We start from the raw sequence: 23,518 nt of genomic DNA on the forward strand, positions 1-23,518 counted from the left end.
AAAACCCTGAGAAGAATGTTGGCTGGAGTTGGGCTATACTCGATCTATTGGTGGTATTTTGTGGTTTTTTTTTTTATTTATTTTTTATCCACAGATTGATTTTTTTTTTTGTAATACAAAATGGTTTCTAGTGACCAACTTACCAAAAACTGACATGAAAATTTGACTGCACTATAGTAGCTTTATTTATTTGTTTTTCATAACAGGCTCATACGGCCACTCAAAACAAGGAAACTAATTGGGAATAAGTAGGAAACGTGGCTTGTGGAAATCTCCAGAATCCTTCTGGCGACACATGTGCACGTCTCTAGCAATTTTGACCAGCTTTGGCAAGGGTTTGAACCAATCAAGGCAGCCTACCAGCAGCCCTACCAGATAAACTGTTGGTGGCAGAATTCTTTGATGTGTTTTTTGTTCTTTTTGCATTTTGAAGTGGTTTAAATTACCTATGTGTATGGCCAGCAAGGATTCTCTATTATGGGGATGTGGTTTGTTTCTGGACTTTGAGGACAAAATGATGTGGATTCCCAAGATGTAGTCTTTTTCCAGCAAACAGTGACATCGATCCTGGGTTCCTTTCAATTCAGGAAAGGCTCTAGCTACAATTTTGTAGGGCTTTTGGCTGTCTGGGATATGCCTTGCCGTGCTAAAACTGGCAAACCTTATAGTTTGCTTTTAATGCCGGAACAAATGAACATAATTCCTTTTTAAATTGGTTAATATTGCTGATTTTATAATCATTTTTCAAATCTCCCTCTTCATACAGATCACAGTCGAAATGGGTACCTTGAGGACACAGAGAATTCAGATTCTTCAGGGACTTCAAGGTATGGAATTATGGCAAAAACGAAACTGTGTGTATTGTACTGTTGATGATATCAAAGAGTATAATATCTCCCTACTCTTTTTAATTTGTGAATAGGAACCTTTGGCTCAGCCACTGAGGCAGAAGAGGGAGGATCCAGTATAGCTACAGGTCCACAGCCATCAGCTGTCAGTTCCAGTAATGTGCTTCCTTTGCAGTTGGAGGCTCCACCTTATCTTCCTACCCAGACCCCAGACAGCTCTCTCTTACCAGCTCCAGTCCCCACTTTTACACCAGCAGCCATCCTTCCTGCCCCTGCTACAACTGCAACACCTTATTCACCTGTAGCAGTTAAACAAGAACCAGTGTCACCTGGAGCAGAGGAAAACCTTTCCACACCACCGCTACCATGGTTACAAGCAGCTGCACCACCAGAAACTAATGGTATATTGATTTGTAATATAACTTATTTTGCTTTTATTCTGATGGCATATCATGTATTCTTGTCACAGAAGTGTTTTTTTTTACAAAATTACCGTCTGGCTAGGAAACATACTAGAAAAGATTTTCAAGTAGTCAAGCTGAGCACATTCTTGCAAAATATTCCCAAAGTGCAAATACAAGTAAAAAAAATCACAAGTAAAGTCGCAAATAAGTGATACTCCCTTTTTGAAGTAGGTAATCTTCACTCTTCTTGCACTGACTTGCAGTCAGATAAATCTGCAAACCAGTTAGTTTTGAAATGTGACATCTATTTTCTGCCACATACAATGCTGTTTTAACACCTCTCTGGGTAGGTGAATAATACCTCCTAGACTCCAATTTTTTGTACAAGTCATTCTGAATTGAGAAAGCTGGATGACCAGTGATATATCTTCAAGAAAAATACAGCAAGTCCAGTTGCCCTGACTTATTTTTTTACAGATATACCATGACCTGGATGAATGAGAACCTTTACAGACTTAACCAGGTAACCTATTTAAAATGGGATAGGATGCTGCTATCTGCTCCACGCAGGACACCGCAGTGTTTAGTTCACACTACATCTGCATATTATGAGTCATTATTAAAATGCAGGTCACAGTGTGGGGCTCGGGATAACACTGCAGAGAAAACGTTTGGGTTGGAAGCAGAGTTCGGTTATCTGCATTTCACAAGTCATAAAACCAAACTTTCCTCCCTGCACTTTTTTTATCACTGGGATGCCGCTTGCTTCAGAATCCAGAAGCAGGCAATGTGAAGTGCACATATGTAATGCACAATGCTGTGCTATGCAGATGTGCCTAAAGTTAGCTATTTTGAAAAACAGCAGTCAAAGCATTCCTCTGCTTTATTTTGGGATGCATTAAGGCTAAGCACTGAGTACCAGGGTACAGTAATGGTCTGTATGAGTGTATGGATGTTTGTGTGTTCAGCTTTCATTAGTAGAAATATTGAACTGTTCATAAGTATATTGTAGGGCAGCATCCACTGCAATGTGAAGTAGATGTCATTTCACATAAGTAGAATGAACAGTGAAACTCTAATATACTGTGTATGGTCTTTACAAATGTACTATTTTAATGCATAATTTTTTTGTCTACGTGTAGACAGTCAAAATACACCAGTGTATCCAGTTATTACAACCTCCATGTCTCTTTCTGAGCTTGCAAGCAAGTTTCTTGTTAACACAGAAGCATCTAATGAAAAGCAGTATGTATCAACTGCAACATCGCCACCTCCTGATTTATCACCAACTCCAGTTTTTTCACAAACGCAGGAAGTGGACATCCCTGAAAATCCACCTACTTCTGTGCCTGGTCCACTTCAAGGCCGATCTCTTCCCTTCAGTATGTCTCCAAAAGGCACCGACTGTCCAGTAGCCCCTTCAGAGCTCATAGATTCAACCTTGATTTCAGCAAATTCCAAGGCAGGCAAGAAAAAGAAGAAACTGCGAAAAAAGAAGACGTTACGTGCTGCACATGTGCCTGAAAACAGTGACACTGAACAGGACGTCAGCAAGCCTGTTAGAAAAGTCAAGTGTAGAAAACTTTCAAAGGAAGCTACAGTCAGCACTTCTACTCCGCTAGAGATGGATGCTATGTCACAGGATTCCAAAATAAACAAAGATGACAATGACAGCGATTCCAGCATAGAAATGATGGAATTACCAAAACCTTGCTTTGAAGTGGTGGAGATAGATTCCAATGATGAAAAACCAGACAGTCCGTCCAAAACTGATCTTGCAAACTGTCCACAACCGGGCAAGTTAGAAAAGAATGATGAAGTAACCTCCACCAGTGAACTCGGCACAAGGTACCCAGAGAATATTTTGACAAGGTGAGCACTGGATGTGAAGCTAATGCAGTCTGCAGAATGTTTAAAAATGTAAAGTCTGAGTTTACAAAGCTTTAACACAAGGATATTGGCTAGCTGTGTGACCAGCTAAAAATGTTCAATAAATATTTTAAATCCTTAAAGCCCAATTGAACTTTCAGTTTATATTGGCTAAATGCATTAAAAAAAAAAAAGCCTGTGTCCTGCAGAGTGGCTCTCCAATCAGTGGGGAGCATATGCTTTACTAATTAGAGAGCCATAAGTCTGATCTAGTAGGGGAACTGTGTACTCTTTCTTCTTTGATAGGAGAAACTGGGTTTTGGTGTACATCATGATACTTGAAGAACTCCAGGCATATATATTCTCAACCCTTTCAGTGGTGCTACCCCGGCACTGCAAGGTATTAGTCCTGGTTCACACCTAGGCGTATTGCATATGTTCGTCTGTCGCGCGGTTTTTTACCGCGATTCGCGGTAAAAAAATCGCACGACAAACGCGCGTCTCCGAGGGCTACTTGGCTATATCCCAATGGAAACGCGCAACAAAAACGGCCCAAAGTAGTACATGTACCTTTTCAGGCGTGGGCCGTTTTGTAGCGCGTTAGGGATGGGCTGAAATACGGCAAGGTGTGAACCAGACCCATTGAAAACAATGAGATTTTCGTGTTTGAGCGTTTTGTAGAGCGTTCGTCGAGCGTTGAACGCGCTACAAAACGTTCAGGTGTGAACCAGGCCTTAGTGCTTGTTTTCATGTAGGGACAAAAATAACAAAGATGTACTCACCTGAACCTTGAGGCCGGCTGGCTGTTATAACGGTCGCTGAAGCCTTTATTCCCTTTCGGCGTCCCAGTGTATAGGATGTCGAGGGATATTCTAATGCTGGAGTGGAGGAGCAGAGCGGCTCCATGGACCAGTCAGCCAGCCATCTGCGAGGATGGGGTGAGTATATGCTTGTTCTTTTTCGTCCCAAAATGAGCACTTAACCTTTGCAGTGCGGGGGTAGCTCCACTGCATGGGTTTAGAATAATTATGCTCAGCGTTTTTCTTTAAAACTGGGATGCCTGAAGTGGTGTCTACCATTTAAGGGTTGAATATCCAACAACATTCTAATTCCACTTAAATAGATGTTACCATTAAAGCCTGAGTAACAATCTAATTTGTTTATTTAAAGTGACACTAAATTCGGGAGTTAAATCTTAAAAAATTAAGCACCCTAAGGCTGGGTTCACACCTAGGCTTATCAAATATGCGCGTTTCGTAACGCACGTTTTTACCGCGATTCACGGTAAAAAACCGCACGACAAACGCGCGTTTCCAAGGGCTACTTGGCTGTATCCCAATGGAAATGCGCGACAAAAACGCAAAGAAGCTCATGTACCTTTTCAGGCGTAGGCCGTTTTGTAGCGCGTTCAGACGTGCTGAGATACGGCAAGGTGTGAACCATACCCATAGAAAACAATGGGATTTTCATGTTTGAGCGTTTTGTAGAGTGTTGAACGCGCTACAAAACGTACAGGTGTGAACCAGGCCTTAGCAAACAAAACTCCTAACAAAAATGTAGCTTATTTGTGTATCACTCAGCTGACACTGTCCTGCCTGCTGGAGAGCTACTTTGTTTCCCATGGGTCCCTGTGTGTATTATAAATTCGCTACCACTTGAAGTTTGCTCCCATGATGAACTACGTTCTAAGGTTTAGTTTTGTTTTATTCTATTCAGAAACACAAAAATTAAAACCAAACGTACATACCGACTAAAATTGCTCAATATACACAATACATCCCTCCAGATCTGGATCTGACCTTTTATAAGGGGTTAGAACTGACTTTTATTTTACATGTAAGTCATTTGCACCCATTAGTGGTACACATTCAGTAGAACTAATGATGCAGACCTGTCCATACCTTAAAGGATAAGTTCACTTTTTGCATCACCTTTTGCATAAATTAAAGAAATGCATAATTAATAATATATAAAAAAATTATGCGCTTTTTTTCATATTTGCATTCAAGCCTGGAAAGCATTGCAATTGTGATCACTCAATCACAACTGCAAATCTCAGGCTTCTTCACATTCTCTCCCAGGATGAGCTCGTACTGAGTTACGGAGTTTCAGTTGGGAGAGATGAGGGGGAAGGACAGCTGGACTTCAAACTGCATTAAATCACCCCATACAGCAGGATCGTCCTCGCTCTAGGTAAAGCTGCCCATATTCCCATATGGTATGAACACTTTGTGTGACCAGGAATCAATTTGTAAAGCCTGTCTGCTTTGGAATTCTATGTATGCATTGTTTTAAGATGTTTATACACCTAAATTGCATGCTGCATTTCTTTACATAAAAAGCAGATAATGTGTTATTAAAAATAGAAAACTGAAATCAACAACTTGTCATTTACTTTCATAATTATTCTCTTTCCCTTTCTAGCATTGAGCAGAGAGCGCCTACCCCAGGGACAAAGAATTCTTCTGGTAAGTGTATTATAGCTGCTTTATATCAAAGTTAATTTTTGACTGCTGCAAATCCTGTCTTCATTACTACTGCTCAATGTATTTGGCAGAGGTATCATCTGGGGAAGATGAAGAACCTACAGAAGGCCACTTTGAAGGACACCAGGCTTCGGTTAATGCCATACAGGTTTACCGTGGAGTCCTCTACACCTGTTCAGCTGACAAGAAAGTGCGGGCATACAATCTGGTGGTACGTTTTCTTAAAAAAACAACTAGATCTTAGAGCGTTTAGTACACATTTGTAACCTATATACTAAATACAATTTTTTAAAAATCCTGTAGGTGTATCTAATAAGGAGTAAATCATTGTGATTGGTTGCTTTGGGATACTGTACTTTGCGGAGTTTTTTTTTTCCACCATTTTCTTCCACTAGCCGGCAGTTGCTGAAAAGTTTGAATATTCCTGATATCTGCAAGTCCTAAAGGCTAACAAACCCTCAGCTCTCCATAGATTACACACAGTAACAGTTTTAGTAAATGCATAGGGAAGGAATTCAGGTAAAGTAGAAGTAAATATTGATTGAAGCTTCTCCTATGGGCCCATTTATTATGCAAAGCGGACATTGCTATCCTTTTTCCGCTCTATACCGCAGCAATACTGCACACTGTAGTCTGTATTTTACATGCCATATAAAAATTCAGGCTGCAGTTTTTTGAAGGGGACAAAGTCTATATTTGATACTCCATGATTTGAGGAAAGACAAATGAACTTTCAGGTCCACTTCCTTACAACAATAGTAACATCAGGAAACAGGTGCTGAAATAACAGATGACACCATCGGTATAAATTTTGAGAGTGTAGTTCATCATCAGAACACCAGGTTACTTGTTTAACCAGTTGCCGTCCGCCCGTAGTAGAAAAACGGACGGACGGCACTGTCGCATTCGCGGGTTGCCGTACTAAACCCGTACAACCAACGTTTTCCTTAGTAACTCTGAAAAATTGCTTATATGCGATCAGGAAAGGAGACACTGGTCATGTGACAGAGATAGTTGTCCAGAGCAACCTTATTTCCTGCTCCAAACTTTATATGTGAAAACCGCATGATGGGATTGGGTTAAGACCGCATTCATACAGCCATTGGAGGGAGTTGTTTTGTCTTGATTCTGTCCTTATCATAATACTTTTGTATGGCTGACAGATATAAAAAAAAAATAATAGTAAATCATTGTTCATATTTTTTTTATTTTAGACCCGAAAATGTAAGGCAATTTTTGAAGGACACACATCAAAAGTAAACTGTCTCCTTGTGACACACAGGCGAGGGGGGAACATAGTACTGTATACTGGCTCTAGTGACCACACAGTCCGATGCTTTAATGTTAAGGTATGTATGTTACTTTCTAATACTATTGGGAGTGTCTGTAAAGGTTTTCATTCATCCAGGTCATGGTATATCTGTAAAAAATAAATCAAGGCAACTGGACTTACTGCATTCAAGAAAAATACAGCAAGTCCAGTTGCCTTGATTTATTTTTTACAGATATACTCACAGTTAGAAGAAGGAATGTAAATGCTTCAAATATCTGTATATAAAAGGCACTAAAATCTGTATATGCTGTGTTCCTATGTAAAGTTATACTGTCCTGTTTCTCATTCTGCACCATCTTAGTCTCCACTTCCGCAGTCTGTGATGTGGGACTTTCTGTAACACGGGTCAGGCACTCTTTCGCTGACGTTCTGACAAATTTCTCCACTCGAGCTACTGAATCGTGGCCTCTGTCATTCCCAGTTCTGGGAGGCAGTGAGCCGGCACCATATTGGATAGAGCAGTGCCCTTCCCTGTTTCTTCAACTACAAGGTTGCACTAGGAGCAGGTAGTAAGGATACTTGCTGTATAAAGGATGCAGGCAAAAAAAAGGATTGCGCAGATTAAGGATGGTTTGTAAAGGATGGCTGGCGGGAGACTCAGAAAGCAGATCTGTGCATATTGCCATGCCAGCCACACCCCAAAGTAATATTGTAAATGTTTAAAGCTGGGCATTATCAGATGTCAAGCCGACCCTACCCAGTCACTAGGACTCTGCATAGTTTGGCAGATTTTATTTCTGAGTAAAGGTCCCCACACACCTTACGATAATCGTACGATAATCGCGGGAAATCCCGCGATCGTATGATTATCGCAAGGTGTGTGGAAGCCGTGCGACCTCTACCACTGTAAGGTTGCACGTCTTTAAACTTACGGACATGTTTCAAAACCCGCCGAGCATCGTACGATGTTCGGCGGGTCTGTAGCATGTTCGTTAGATAAAAGCCAGACGGGCCGGTGTGCGCAAGCGCAGACTGCCCGTTCGGCATTGCGGTAATCAGAAAGCCCGCCCCTCAGGGGGCGTGGCTTGCGATCATGGCAAGTACGATCTGCCTATGCAACATAGGCAGATCGTACGTTTTTTTAAGTACCTTACAACCATCGCAAGACAAAAGTCTTGCGATGGTTGCAAGGTGTGTGCCCAGCCAAAGATAGTCTAGGAGTTATCTGTCAGTTGTTTTTAGCTTTCTCTACCACCTCCACAGTGACAGGTTGGAAATTCTTTACATTAAAAAAAAAAGTGCTTATAATGTTGGAAAAAATTGTTCTTACCTCCAGAAAACCCCTAAACAACTTTTAAAATAAAATTTACTGCAAAATTGATGTACCCATGACTGGTCCACTTGTGGTGTTAATCTTTAGATCGGAAAATAGGGTCTCCCACAAAGGGAAGGCATAACATGGCCTCCTTACACTGTTGGTACGCCGATCGATTAGTTAGCCGATTATTAAGTTGGATTAATCGGTTATTCGGATAAAAAAAAACAAAAGGCTCCAGTGATGGACTACTAATTTGTATTGAGATTGTAGTCCATCACAGGAGCAAGCTTGGAGCGGTGGAAGTAAAAAAAAGTGTGGTGTGCAATATAGTACATTATACAGCGGCGCAGTGCAGAATACCAGCAGCTATGGAGTAATACAACAAATCGCAGCAATAGTACATTATACAGTGCAATGCAGAATACCAGCAGCTTTAGAGGAACAACAAACCCCAGCATTATATAGGCTCTTTAATGTATTATTACTGGCATTTGTTGTTCCTCTATAGCTGCTGGTGTTCTGCAGTGTGCTGCTTTTTTTTTTTTTTAAACCGGAAACATTAAAAAGGTTTAGAATGTCGTTGCTGAGTGACTTACTTTGAATCGTGGGCCCTTGATTGTCGGCGTGCAGCGGCGGGTCAGGAAGCTCACAGGGAGGAGAGGAGCAGAGGCATGTCCTCAGCGTGCGCGGCTTAACCGGCGTGTGCGGTGGAGCGGCGAACAGGCAATTTAATTGGTAGCCGAATGATCGGCGATGGAAAACGTTGACAGTGTTTTCCATCGTCGATTTTAATCGACTAATTCGAATAGTTGTTGCAGCTCTACTCCCTTCACAATTTGTCGGGTTTTTTTTTTTTGTTTTTTTTTTTAGCAACAGTCTTAGCAGATTCTCTTTTCTCCCTGTTTTGCGAATACTATTTCATGGTATCAAGGAAGTATAAAAAAAAAGTATAATGTGTTTTGGAATCGTTCTCTTTTTACCTTCTTTACCCTCATGTCTTTGTAGACCAAGGAGTGCATTGACACCTTAGATCTTGGAGAACGAGTCTTGTGCCTGCACACACGATGGAAAAACCTATATGCAGGTCTTGCTAATGGAACAGTGGTCACTTTCTCCACCAAGGTATGTGCACTGTTGTGTAGATTTTGAGTTGGATCCTTTGGGTGTGTAAGGCTGGTCACACACCTTACAACCATCGCAAGACTTTTGTCTTGCGATGGTTGTAAGGTACTTAAAAAAACGCACGATCTGCCTATGTTGCATAGGCAGATCGTACCTGCGATGATCGCAAGCCACGCCTCCTGAGGGGCGGCCTTCTGATGACCGCAATGCTGAACGGGCAGTGTGCGCTTGCGCACACCAGCCATTACGGCTGTTATCGCACGGACATGCCACAAACCCGCCGAACATCGTACGATGCTCGGCGGGTTTTCGAACATGTCCGTAAGTTTAAAGTCGTGCGACCTTACAGCGGTAGAGGTCGCATGGCTTCCACACACCTTACGATCATCGTACGATCGCGGGATTTCCCGCGATTATCGTACGATAATCGTAAGGTGTGTGGGGACCCTAACATATTGCTTCATTAACTGAGGTCAGAAGAGTCATAGGTAGTCTCTGTTGCATGTAGTATAACATAGCAGTATGGAGGATCCCGTCATGTGACCATGTTTCTTGTTACACCCTAAATATGGGTGTAACATGAAACAAGGTCTAAAAGGTGAATTTAGCCTTTAAATAGACCCACTGAATACAAAAATTAAAAAAACACCACAATGCAAAAGACAAGTATTTATGTTATGTGTCCTGCTGCTAGTTCCTCAAATCCAGAATCTTCAGCTTCCAACACACTTTCTGGTGTGTCCGGTGCTTCATCCCCTGTGGTGAGCTGTAGTTCCACTTGCAGAATGCTACTTTTACACTAGTGTGTCCTTGCAGCCGGTGGGTAAAGCCACAGTGCTGGAGTGGGGGACATAGACATCCAACACACCCAGAAGATTGTTAGATCCTGAAGATTCCGCCAGTGGTTGAAGCTCTGAAATACCGAGGAGATATTTTTTTAATTCAGCCCATTTAAGGCACACACATTGATATCTTTGCAGTTGAAGCTACTCAGAAGTCCTAGTAAGGTATTGCTCTATAGATAAACACACATTCGGTCATGGTGATAGCTCTGCGACCTGACCATGCCAGGACTTTCCTAGCAACCTGTCTCCCACATTTGCTGCAAGACAGAGACAGTGATACGTCAATACAGCTTGAGAACTCTGGGGAGGGATTTTACTTGGGTCTTTTACTTTTATTAAAACTGAAGTAACCTTGTTATGTTTACAGTAAATGTCCAGTGGTAGAATCCACCCATGCTTGTTTATTAATAGCTGTCAGAGTACACTCATCTGGTCTTCATTCAGCTGAAAAAAAGCTGATTTAGTTTCATGCATTAAAACTAGGGATGCACCGATACTTTTCGAGTACCAATGCCGATACTTTGCATTTTCATGAGAACTACCAGTGTTGCAGCTGGGACGTAGCTCTGGGGCTCCACCACTGTCCTGAAATCATTACTCTGTATTGTTTTAGAAAAATTGTCACATGACAATAAACAAAAATGTATCAGTACTTCTAAGTACTTGGGCAAGTATCAGTACTTGTATTTGCAAAAATGGTATCGGTGCATCAGTTTATATTTATAAAAACAAAATCATACAATAAAACCGAGATGTACAAATCCCAGGAGCTCTGTGTGCTTCTTACAAATGACAACTGCCTCCTAACTTTTTGAATTTTTCTCTAGTCTAGTCTTGGAGCTCAAAGTATCTGCACATGTACTAGTACCGAGTACGGTACTTGGTATCGGTGAATCCCTAATTAAAACTATTGGAATTTAGTTTTTGGAAAGTTTTTGAAAGACTTGCAAGCAATTGCCATGGATGGGCTCCCCGAGAACAAAGATCGTTAAAATATCTGCCTGTCTTGAAGCTGTTTTTTTTTTGTTTTTTTTAGTGCAGGGTTTTGCAAGTTATTTGTCTGTGGCAGTAGTGTACATGATGATAACAATTCTTCACTATTCCATATGAGACAGGGAGGGGTGATTCCTGCATTCTAGGAAATATTCCAGCACGTTGGAAAATCTCCCTGTACAGTAACAATCTCCTATAACCGATTCTTAAGGTGCCCATACACCTGACGATTATCGTAAGGTAATAGTGGGTGATCCATTGATCGTACGATAATCGGCAGGTGTATGGGCAGCGTGCGACCGCATTTACTGTACGATCACACGACTTTCCTCTTACGAGCATGCTAGAAAACCAGCCGAAAGTCGTACGAATTTCGGCGGGTTGGTAGCGCGATCACAAGACGAAAGCCGCATGGGACGGTTTACGCAAGTGCACACTGCCTGTTCAGCATTGCAATCATCGGCAAGCCCTCCCCTCAGCGGGATCGCAAGTACGATCTGCCTGTCCAAGATTGGCAGGTCGTACGAAGTTTTAATGACCTGAATGAAAGTCGTGCGATGGTTGTAAGGTGTATGTGCAGCTTTAGTAGCTCAAAAACATTGTGATTATCACAGTCATTGCATCACTCCAATTTGGGGTATTTTCTGTCTAATCTGAGTGTTTCATCAGCTGCAGCTCAGTTCAAAGCATTCAATTATCAACAGTCCTAGTGATCATTACTCCTCCTTTAACCCTTTCGCTGCCTAGCCCTTCAGCTGGCCACACCATTTTTGCAATTTTTCCCATTGTTTTGATTTTCTGAGTGCTGCCTTGCTAGTGTTTGTAAAAGACCCCCCAAATCATATATTTTCTGAAAGCTCTGGCCCGGTAGAATAAAAAGATGGTGCTACTAATTTTGTAGGTCCTGCGATAATTGCGCAAATGTTTATCAAATCAATATTAAATTGATGGAAGCACACTAAAATCAGTATCTGCACAAAAAAAATATTTTTTTGACTAAATGTAAAGGATAAAACTGTATTGAGCTAATACATATTTGTAGATTTTAAAGTGCACATTTTTTGCGAAACGTTAAAAAAAATAACGCAAAACTATAAATACGTGACTTATGTTAAACATTTGTGCACTGTATTCGTGTGTGTAGTGATAAAATGATACAGCGTACATGTAATCTCAACACAGCGTATCAACGCAGGGCAATGCGTCACAACACTTTGCCACGCACTGCCACAGTTAAATTAATGTTATTTGTAAAAGAAAAAATTAAGCACTGTGATGTGTTCTAACAATGTTGCGCATGTGCATGGCGTACACCACAATATGGTGCACACTGTTGCATGTGTATACTGTGTGTGTGTGTTTTAATTTTTGTATTTATTTTTTTACTGTTGGGGGGGCTTTTCAGTCGTTGATGACAACTACCGTATTATTTTAAAGGCGGCCTTTGGGGGAACCGTTCTGATATAAATTCATGGTCGCTAAAGCTTATAGCAGTAGGGTGAAAGCCACCCACTTAAGGCTTACTGATGTGGCCAGTTGGAAACAGTTGTGTTCCGCCGTAAACTGGTGGCAGCGAAAGGATTAAAGGGAATTTTTATCCTAAAAACAGAAACTGAATGAAGTTACTAGAAGTTACTAGTTCAAGTTTAAGTCTAAAATACACTACAGAATGATGCATCTTTTATGATCTAATTTAATATGTAATTCTTCTTTTTTTTTATTATTAGAGCAATGCACAGATGGATATGTTTGAGTGTCATGGGCCCCGGGCAGTAAGCTGCATGGCAACAGCACAAGAAGGCGCTCGAAAACTTCTCCTAGTTGGGTCTTACGATTGCACCATCAGTGTTCGAGATGCCCGTAATGGCCTTTTGCTGCGCACTCTAGAGGGACATTCAAAAACTGTCCTCTGTATGAAGGTGAAAAAAACAAACGATTAAATGTTTTGTACAAATCACAGAAAAGCATTAAAGTATTATTTGATGGATTTGGAAAACAGCCAACTTAATTGCATTAACCACTGAAGTACCAACCTGTATATACCCTTCCATTACCAGGCGAGTTTTTGGTGCTGTGATAACTTGACTGACAATTACTGGATCATGCAAAACTAGACCCAAATACATTATTTATTTTTGAGTTTTTTCTTTTAGTGGTATTTAATTAACACTGTTGTTTTTACTATATAAAAGAAAGACCAAACATTGTTGAAAAAAACCTTTCCCTTATTCTCTCTTTTATAAAACGTATCAAACAAAAATGCCAGAACAGTACAAACAACCCCCAAATGACCCCATTTGGAAAGTAGATATCGCAAGGTGATGAAAGTCTTTGCCACAATTTTTTAGTAATAAAGAAACATGCTGGTATTGAGGTGGTTAAAATTTGAAGCTTGGCAATGGTGCACTTGATACAGCGCATCATTAATATACAGATCATACACAGAGGGAGGAGGTGAAGGGTTTAATGCACAAGTCACATACAGAGGGACGATAAAGATGAGGGGCTTAATGTGAAAGGTAAAGGTGTTCTATACAGTACACTAGAAACAGAATGGAGATGAGATGTACAGCTCAGAAGGGGGTGAAAGGGTTAAAAAAATAAAATCCCACAATCAAATAAATAACCCGACCTCCCCCACCTTGAATCTGCTGCTTCCTACACCCCTTCCAACAATACTTTTCTTAAGTCCTCCTTTTCCCCCTCTGTTGCGAGAGAAAGGGAAGGGCTCTCAAATGTAAACACAAGCAGTGTTTTACATTTTGTGATCACGCATGCTTGGTCATCACAGCAATCACAAGCCACAGAGCCGCTCTAACTCTGTACATTTTGCCTGTAATTTACACTGACTAATGGCAGCTCAATCACAGGCATTCAAAGAGGGCTTAGGGCGCACATACATGTTTTCTGCAGCATGGTTTGTTTGGCCCTGCAGTAAGGTCCCTGACGTCTTCGTATTTTTTTTTCTGCACAGTACAGCAACTGTTTTGATTTCAACCTGTATTGCATGGCTGTGAGTACATAAGCTTCATCTTGTATCTTACAGGTTGTCAACGATCTGGTGTTCAGTGGATCAAGCGACCAATCTGTCCATGCACACAACATCCATGTAAGTATGCAAAGTTATTTATGTCATCAAGGTGTTCTCAATGCCTAACGAGTCTTCATGAATAAATCCCCCGTTTCCTTCATTGCACTTGTGGACTCACTTTTCCACATGCTTTGTTTACTCAGTTAAGCATTGCTGTGGAGTCAAAACAATCTGAAGGGTTCCTCTGCACATAAAAATGTTAGGCTTTTTAAAAATAATCTATCATGTGAAGTTCTGTTTATCTTCATCATCCTTTTGTTTTTCTTGTAGACAGGGGAGCTGGTACGCATCTACAAAGGTCACAATCATGCTGTTACAGTAGTTAATATCCTGGGGCAAGTTATGGTGACAGCTTGTTTGGACAAATTTGTTCGTGTCTATGAACTGCAGGTAAGATATTGTTTGTTTTGGCTCACAAATAACAACCATGACTATTAGGTCTCATTTACACTGGCACAGGGTGCCATACAGCATGAAAAGTGTGTGTGTGTCCGTCCAGATTATTATGACCACCTGACGTTTGTAGGCAAATTAGCTATAATTTTGCGCTGAACTTGCTAGAGGGCCAGACCAATATAAATAGGGAAGCAGGTTGTTTACCACGACAGTAGAAGTTATTTTTTTCTGAAGATATGGGTAAACAACGCGATTTAACAGCCTTTCAACGTGGGATGATTGTTGGCGCTCGGGGCCATGGAGCAAGTATCAGCAAAACAGCAGAATTCGTTAAATGTTCAAGAGCTGCTGCTGTTAAAGTGTTTAAAGACTGGACTGTCAGCCGAAAATCTGGGTCTGAACGTGCGAATTGTGGCTGTCAGCGACTAGTCAATGTTAGGGCAGAACGGAGAGTGGCAAGGCTGGTACAAGACAACAGAAGGGCAACAGTGCATCACATTACTGCAGATCTTAATCAGGGATCCTCTCAAATGATCTCTGAACGCACTGTTCGCCGTACACTGCATCGTATGGGATATGAAAGCCGAAGGCCTGTATAACACCTTTGCTGTCTGCAGTTAACAAGACAAAACGTCTCCAATTCGCACAGGAACACAAGGATTGGACAGTCGAGCATTGGGAAAAAGTCATGTGGTCCGATGAATCACGTTTCCAGTTGCATCATGCAGATGGCAGAGTGAGAATTTGGCGGGAACAGCATGAAAGCATGCACCCCACATGCATGAGTACAACCCTTCAAGCTGGTGGGGGCAGTGTTATGGTTTGGGGCATGTTTTCCTGGCATGATTTGGGCCCTTTAAATTCATGTTTAACAACGTCTGAATAGCACAGCATACCAAAGTATCGTTGCTGATCAAGTTCATCCTATCATGTTGATGGCGTATCCCAATGGAGATGGCTTCTTCCAACAAGACAATGCGCCATGCCAGGGTGCTCGTATTGTGCAGGCGTGGTTTCAAGAACATGAGGAAGGCTTTACCTTGCCTAGGTGGCCCCCACAATCACCAGATCTCAATCCAATTTAGTATTTGTGGGACGAAGTTGAAAGCCATCAGGCAGCTGGTTCCACAACCATCAAATCTCACAGAACTGGACAGTGCTATTCATCAGGCATGGTGTCAGATTCCTCGCACCACCTTTCAACATCTCGTGGAGTCAATGCCAAGAAGAATCGCCGCAGTATTGAAGGCAAAAGGTGGCCCAACGAAGTACTGATGGGGTTGTCATAATAATCTGGCTACTCGGTGTGTATGTGTGCTTGGGAGGCAGCTGAGAGTTACAAGTGTTTGCATGATTGGACAAGGGGTAAATTGTGACATTTATGCGCCCCTTGTCCAATCACAGAATGCCTTTTATTCTTTGAAAATAATACAAGATGTTTTGTGACTTAGTTACTTGGCTGTTCACTATTTCTAGGCCTTTCAGACATAGGGGAGCAGTGTCCATTTTTTGTACAACCCCCAATTCCCAAAAGTTGTGACGCTGTGTAAAATCTACAAAAAAACAGAACGCAATGATTTGAAAATCTCATGAGAGGATGCTACAATGTGGTAAACATGGACCTGTCCAACTTTGACGTGTTGCTGCCATCAATTTAAAAATTACTTTTATTTTTTTTCTTAAAATTGTACATTTTCTCAGTTTTAAACATTTGATATGTTTTCTATTGAATAAATATGGGTTGCAAATCATTGCATTCTTTATTTATGTAGGTTTTACACAGCTTAATTTGGGTTGTACAGTATAGTTAAGGCAGTTTAAAATGTTTTGGACCTTAGTAAACCCTGGATAAAAGACATGATGGTGATGCCAACAAGTGTGTTAAGTACAAAGTCCTACATTTAACAGAAATCCTTTTTTTGTCCTTTTGGTAGTCACATGACCGGTTACAAGTTTACGGAGGATACTCCGACATGATCATGTGCATGTCAATTTACAAAAGCATGGTAAGTTGTAAGTAGTTCAGCTTCTGATTTTAATAATTTCTTATGATTAAAATAGTTGAAATCTATATTATATAACATTTGTCTTCAGGGTATAAAAAAAATGCAAATTTTTATGTTTTTCTAAGAAAACAAAACCTAATGACAATAATTCTTAGGTTTTGAAATTTCTGCAAATGTCAGATTCCATGTGTAAAAATACAGACCGTAAAATGTTTTTTTGATGAGCTTTGTAGTGTTCAGGCACAGGGATTAGCACACTTAATTAGGGATGCACAGATATATCGGCCACCGAAACATATCGACCACAAATTGCACATTTGGATAAATGCCGAAAGTGCAATTTTTCTGCCGATATAGCAGTGCATCCATGTTTTCTTTCCTCCCAGCTGGGCACTGGTCTATGTTCCAGCGGGGAGAAGAGAAACTATCACAGGCGGCCAAGTGCTGCAAGAGGACAGCACTGTGAGCGGCTGGCGTCTCTCCTCCCACACCGCTCAGCCTCCTGTCACAGATTGGCAGAGCAGTGTGTGGGCGGAGACAGCCCGCGCTCTCCTCCCGCACAGCTCGCTCAGCCTCCTGTGACAGCTGTCAGGATGGAGAGCGTGGTACAAACACTCAGTGATCGCTGAGTGTGTGTACATAATTGAGGACATTGTATGTTTACAATATAGCCTCAAATATGAATGAACGGGAAGTGATCTACATCACCTCCTGTTCATTCATGATTGTGGTTTATAGTAAACAGATTATACCCACATGTTATGAATGAACAGCCACACCCATAGAGGATTCCTGTTCATTTATAACAGGGGCTGCAGAAAAAGAGATTGAGGACTCTGTGTCCTCAATTTCTTTTTCTATTTAAAAAGGGAAATATCAGGGGTCTGTTTAGACCCCTAATATTTCCCTGAAGCACCTAAAAGTAAAGTAAAATATTTTTTAAAAAGTTAGAAAAACTTTTCGGCTTCGGCCCGAAATTTTTTTTCCCTTTTTTTTCGGTTTTCAAATTTCCATTTCGTGCACCTCTACACTTAATACTGCCATATACTATAAACCATACTTCTATTAAACATGCCATAAAAATGTATTGCATTCAATTCTTGAAGGATATGTTACATTTGCTAGCTCTGTCAACCATATTTCCGACTATTCTTGTAGATCTACACCGGCTGTTATGATGGTAGTGTCCAAGCTGTGCGTCTGAACCTTATGAAAAATTATCGTTGCTGGGTAAGAATATTGTGTTAAGCAGCATTCTCCTTTTCTGCACCTGATATATTCATCCGTTATTCAGTACATGTTCAATTTTAAACAAACCCCAACTAATCTGAAAACTTTTTTAGAATAAAGTTTACGCCTACCAAATTCCTTGTTTTGCAGTATCATTCACCGTTGCTTTTATGTGTGATCATTTATACCCCATGCACTAACAAAATTATCACAGAGCTTTGCCAAAATCATCTGCTTGGGGTAACCATCTCCTTGCTTTGTGTTAAAATCATGTTTAAAGTACTTCTACAGATACTGCCTGCACATTGCTGCAGAAACCCATTTCACATCTGCTACAGCTGAATGAGCTGTTCTGAATGGGTAAAACTGACTCTACCATGTCTCCCGCTGGTTAGTATTGTTCTTGTCTCACTCCTGCAGGTATACTTCCCATGCTCCGCACATGCGGAGAAGCCTCTTTTGGTGTAGTAAATTTTGTTTAACCCCTTCGTGACTGACGACGTACAGTGTACGTCGCCAGCATCGGGGCTGTTTAAACAGACTCCCGGTGACTTTTGCCGCCGGGACTCTGTTTAAACTTGTAGAGCCGACTGTCGGCTTTACAACAGAAGCGATCCTGGCGACTTACCTGTCGCCAGATCGCTTCTGCGTCCCGAAGAAGGGGCCGCCACCCCCCCGCCGGACACCCCCGCCGTGCTCCTCCTACGGGCCCGGCGATCTTGGTGTCTGCGGGGAGCTGGGGAGGAGGTCGGCGAACTTCCAAAAAAAAAAAGTTTCATTCACTTTCAAACACTTCTTAGTAAAAAAGCATTTAATCTAAATTAAGATGAGATATGCTAGGCAGAGCCTCAGTGATATGCCAAGGGGAGTTTTCAGCAATAAGTATTTATTTTTTTGTGTGACAGATGGGGATGGTCCGTCACTGTGGAAAATAGAAGATAGCTCACCAGCACTCAGTCGTTCACGATTATACATACATACATACATACATACATACGATTATAGATAGATATAATCAGACTTCTGTGTATGTATGTGTATATATAAGTTATAAGTCTATTATAACTCTCTATAACTATCTATAACTCTCTATCTATCTGCTGACTGTAACTAACTATACTAGAACCCTCTCTATCTCCTATAGCACACTACATGCCACGTTTTTGATGCGTTCCGGGTCGTTTTTGGTAAAAAAAAAAAAATCTAGTTTAAAATGGGCTTTCAGTGCGTTCCAGGGCGTTTGCATGCATTCCAGAGCAGGTAAAATAGGGCCTGCTGCAGTTTTTTGGGCCTGCTCTGAAACAGAACGCTGCGATGTGAACTGGAGCTAAAAATACCATTGGAATAGATTGGACGCAGTTTTGCTCCGGTCTGTAACTGCTCTGCTCCTGGAACGCGCTTGGTGTGAACAAGGCCTTAGAGGAGAAGCTCCATATCAATGGTTGAGTTTAATATGTTTAATTTCATCAAAATAGAAGAAGCAAGCAAATGTGTTTTGAATATCCCAAGGGACCCCCTATATCAGGACTCGGTATAATGAGGGAAATTAGACTGGAGTGAGGATGGACTATAAAAGGTTTAAATATTGAAAATAGAGCAGGAATATAAATAGAACATAAACTATGACAGCTGATTCAAGTTCTTCTTTAAACTTTTTAACTAGGGCTGCGGAAATTAACGATTAATCCTTCAATTAATCGTAAATTTTTTTGATTGATCAAAATTATTTTGATCGGTACTCACCTCTCCGCCGGCTTCCGGGTCTTCCGTCGGAGATCCGGTGACATCACGGACATCGACGTCACCGGACTCCTCCCCCCTTCCCCAAGTGGCTCGTCGGCTTGCTTGTTTCCGTGAGCTGTTCTAGGCAATGTTAGTGTGTAGAGCAGCCCTCTCTATGACGGGCTGTACCGCCCACTTGTTGTCTTGTTGTCAGTCTCAATGGTATGAGGAGTTGGGAGGAGACGGGATGGTGGAGGAAACAGCTCAGCCCGGAGCTGTGAGCGGCCTTACTGGGAGGGAGGAGACAATGTGACTGTCAGAGGAGGTGAGGAGAGGAGAGGGGGATGCCTGTTATAGGTGTGTGACAGTGAGGGAATTGTTGACTTGAAAACCTCAACTTCCAGTATTCTCTGCGTCTGTACTACAACACCCAGTCTGTAGAGGGACTAAAACTTGCCTGTCCTGTCACTGCATGTACAGAGATTACAACTACCAGCCCGAGCTGTACTTGTGTGCAGAGGAACTACAACTCCCAACCTGCCCTATTCCTGTGTGTAGAGGGACTATAACTCCCAGCCTGAGCTGTCCCTGTGTGTAGAGGGGCTACAACTCCCAGCCTGAGCTGTCCCTGTGTGTAGAGGGGCTACAACTCCCAGCCTGAGCTGTCCCTGTGTGTAGAGGGACTACAACTCCCAGCCTGAGCTGTCCCCGTGTGTAGAGGGGCTACAACTCCCAGCCTGAGCTGTCCCTGTGTGTAGAGGGACTACAACTCCCAGCCTGAGCTGTCCCTGAGCCTGAGATTAATAACGTGCTGGATTAGTGTGATCCTGGTTCATTTTATTACTTCATTTCCGTGCTGTATGTGTATAGGCCAATGTAGTTGGATCTGTATGTGCGTTATAATTAATCGAAATTAATCGATTAAAAAAAATGTTGATTAATTGAACACGAAAATTTTAATCATTACCAGCCCTTTTTTTAACCTTTTTAATGTCAGTCATCATTCCAGCTTCATTTTGGTTGTTATAGTGAGCCCTGATATAGGAGTTACCATAGAACGCCTGAAAAGCATTGGATTGATTCTGTAAGATATACTAGGATAAAATAAAATTATTGTGGCTCTTAACCAATGGTGTGGCACTCTTTTCTAATTATTTTAGATTTTTTCATAAGCACCTTTTTAGATGCCTCTTTGTACTTGACAGCAACTTAACCTGAGTCACTTTGCTACACCTCATATATTCCTCTCTACCCTGCAGAAGTAAACCTACCAGGGTTCCAGAACCAGAATAAGTTGTGATGTGGCACTTCTGACAAATGATTGCAAGCAGTAAATTTAGCTGTATAAAAAAATGCTAACACTGAACTTGTCTTATGTACTTCTGTACAGTGGCATGGATGCTCGCTTATCTTTGGTGTTGCCGACCATCTGAAGCAACACCTACTGAATGATCACACAAACCCCAACTTCCAAACCTTCAAATGCAGATGGAAGAATTGCGATGGTTTCTTTACAGCTCGGCGAGGATCAAAGCAGGTATTTTACACAAAGGCTTTTGGATCGTCTAATTACTAATCATTGTGTGTTTGCTTGAAATAAATAATTTTTGCTGCATTTTGGTTTGCAACTAGCTGTATACTGCCATATGGATGATCTGTTCTCTTCTGCAAACTGATCAGACATTGTTTCTGTTCTAGTAGTGACACTTGTTTGCAGTAAAGTATTTCTGATAATATCCAAGTGGCCCCTATTTCTGCCATTCAGTGTTTGCTTATATATATATATATATTTTAGTCCTGTGAATATCATGTAGTAAGAAACTCTGCTGAATACTATTTATTATTTTAGGTGGCAGCATAACCTTGTTTGTGTGTCATTTTGCATAGAGTGCAGACCCTTATTTTGTGTGCACTCCCATAATTGTAATGACATATATTTTTTGATAATAGTTGCTATGTTGTCTCTGCTCCTCGTTCCTGCTAAGTAGGCCAGAACCAGAAGTGCCATGGGAGAGTTGTGCTGTCACCATTGTGTAGTGAAGGAAGCTCACCCTTTAGCTAGTGCACAAGGCTCAAGATACAGATCTTGGTTCCTGATTAGATGATGTCTCCAACAGCAACATAGCCTCCTGCACTGGGTCTGAAAGAGAACCATTCACAATTTCTGTTTGTGCAACAATTTTATTATTATTTAATCTTTGTAGGTTTTAGTGTGAGGGTTACATTTTGATATTTAAATTTGCCCCTTATTAAGTTTTACTAACTTTATCTGGTCCTGACAGTTAAAGTGTATGTAAACCCCAAATACTAGATTTGTGCAAGTTTGTGCATTGTAAATGTATCTGGGTTTTTTTGTATTGCTGTAAGTAAATGTTTGCTAAACAACTGTTGAATCTGCCAGTTTTTGCTAAACCTGTGAAAAAGTTGCAGTTGGTCTAATTCTGCTTTTCTCAACAGTGTGTCACAATGTAGCATTAAAAGGGGAATAAAGCTTTCCTAAAGTAAAACACATACATTCACTTTGAGCTATTCCAGTCTGAAATATCACATAAAAGTTGCAATAATGTGATATCATTTTAATCGGCTTTTGTTGCTGATATTTTGGGCTAAATATATGGGGTGCACAAAATTAATAAACAATGAGGGGAATTTATCAAAACTGGAGCAGACAAAATCTGGAGCAGCTGTGCACGGCAACCAATCAGCTTATCTCTTCCATTTTCAAAGCTTACCTGAACAAACTGAATGGAAAAGCTGATTGGTTGCAATGCACAGCTGCTCCAGATTTTGTCTGCTCCAGTTTTGATAAATTCCCCTCAATGTGTTTGGAATAATTACAGGAAAATGCTTTTTTCTAATTTGTTTCTCTTTATTCCCAATAAAAACCTAGCAAACAAAAATCCCGACGCCCGAGACATGCAGTTTCGGGCGCCAGGCGAGTAGTAGGAGCCACGGCTCGTTTAAGCGACGATCGAGATAACCATAGAGCAGACGAAGAATAGACGTTCTTCGCCTGCTCTGTGTGATCACTGAGACCGTGGTGCTGTAATCACAGCGCCACCTGTCTCAGCGGTCACTAACTGCAGCTTCTGTCACAGCTTCTGTCATAGAAGCTGTGACAGAAGCTACAGTCTGTCGAGTGCTCCATAAGGCGCGCCGGACCTCCCTGCGTCCTATGGTCCGGTGCGTCTTATGGACCGCAAAATACGGTAGATGTTTGAGCGTTTTGTAGAGCGTTCGTCCAGCGTAGAACACGCTACAAAACGTTCAGGTGTGAACGAGGGCTAATGGGCACTCTGATGTGATACCATTATGGATTCTTTGACGGTTGGAAGACTGTGTGGGATTAGTCAGTTGACCGGACACTAAAGGGGTTATTAACCAGTGAATAGCTGAAATGACGTGAGTTACATGTCGCAGTGAGAGCAATAATTTTAAGCCCATCAATCACTGATGACACTAAACTGATGAGTGGTAAAAGCTTTTACCAGCGTCACCTATGGCCAATTTTAGGCATGGTAGTTTTTTGCAATTTTTGTGGGCGTGCACGCAATTTTAAAGCTTGACATGTTTGGTGTCTATTTACCTGAATCAACCCCGTCTTTTATATTTTAGCAAAAAATTGGGTAATAATAAATGTTTTATAACATAACGTAGGCAAAAACAGGTTTTTTTTCAAAATGTACGGTCGTTTTTTTCGTTATATAGTAGAAGATAAAAACCGCACCAGTGATTAAATACCACCAAAAGAAAGCGCTATCTGTCCCCAAAAAATTGTATAAAATTAATTTCAGTACAGCGTTGCATGACGGAATAAATGTCAAAGTGCCACAGCACTGAATACTGAGAAATGGCCTGGACAGGAAGGGGGTTTAACACCCCAGGCAGCAAGTGGTTAAAGTTTTTTTTTGTTGG

At 41.3% G+C, this 23,518-nt stretch overlaps 1 protein-coding gene across 1 annotated transcript in view; it reads left to right on the forward strand.

The window, feature by feature from the left end:
- ZNF106 (zinc finger protein 106) overlaps positions 1-23,518 on the forward strand; it is a 45,121-nt gene that overhangs the window by 21,083 nt on the left and 520 nt on the right. Inside the window, exons 8-20 of the mRNA XM_018569503.1 lie at positions 767-827; positions 923-1,249; positions 2,479-3,124; positions 5,546-5,589; positions 5,679-5,818; positions 6,822-6,956; positions 9,204-9,320; positions 12,886-13,077; positions 14,205-14,267; positions 14,520-14,639; positions 16,580-16,651; positions 17,810-17,881; positions 20,994-21,140. Coding sequence (XP_018425005.1) covers positions 767-827; positions 923-1,249; positions 2,479-3,124; positions 5,546-5,589; positions 5,679-5,818; positions 6,822-6,956; positions 9,204-9,320; positions 12,886-13,077; positions 14,205-14,267; positions 14,520-14,639; positions 16,580-16,651; positions 17,810-17,881; positions 20,994-21,140 — 2,136 coding nt within the window. The remainder of the gene's footprint in view (positions 1-766; positions 828-922; positions 1,250-2,478; positions 3,125-5,545; positions 5,590-5,678; positions 5,819-6,821; positions 6,957-9,203; positions 9,321-12,885; positions 13,078-14,204; positions 14,268-14,519; positions 14,640-16,579; positions 16,652-17,809; positions 17,882-20,993; positions 21,141-23,518) is intronic.

Source organism: Nanorana parkeri, unplaced genomic scaffold (assembly GCF_000935625.1).
Source record: "Nanorana parkeri isolate BGI_ZX_2015 unplaced genomic scaffold, ASM93562v1 scaffold1344, whole genome shotgun sequence".
Classification (NCBI taxonomy): Eukaryota; Metazoa; Chordata; class Amphibia; order Anura; family Dicroglossidae; genus Nanorana; species Nanorana parkeri.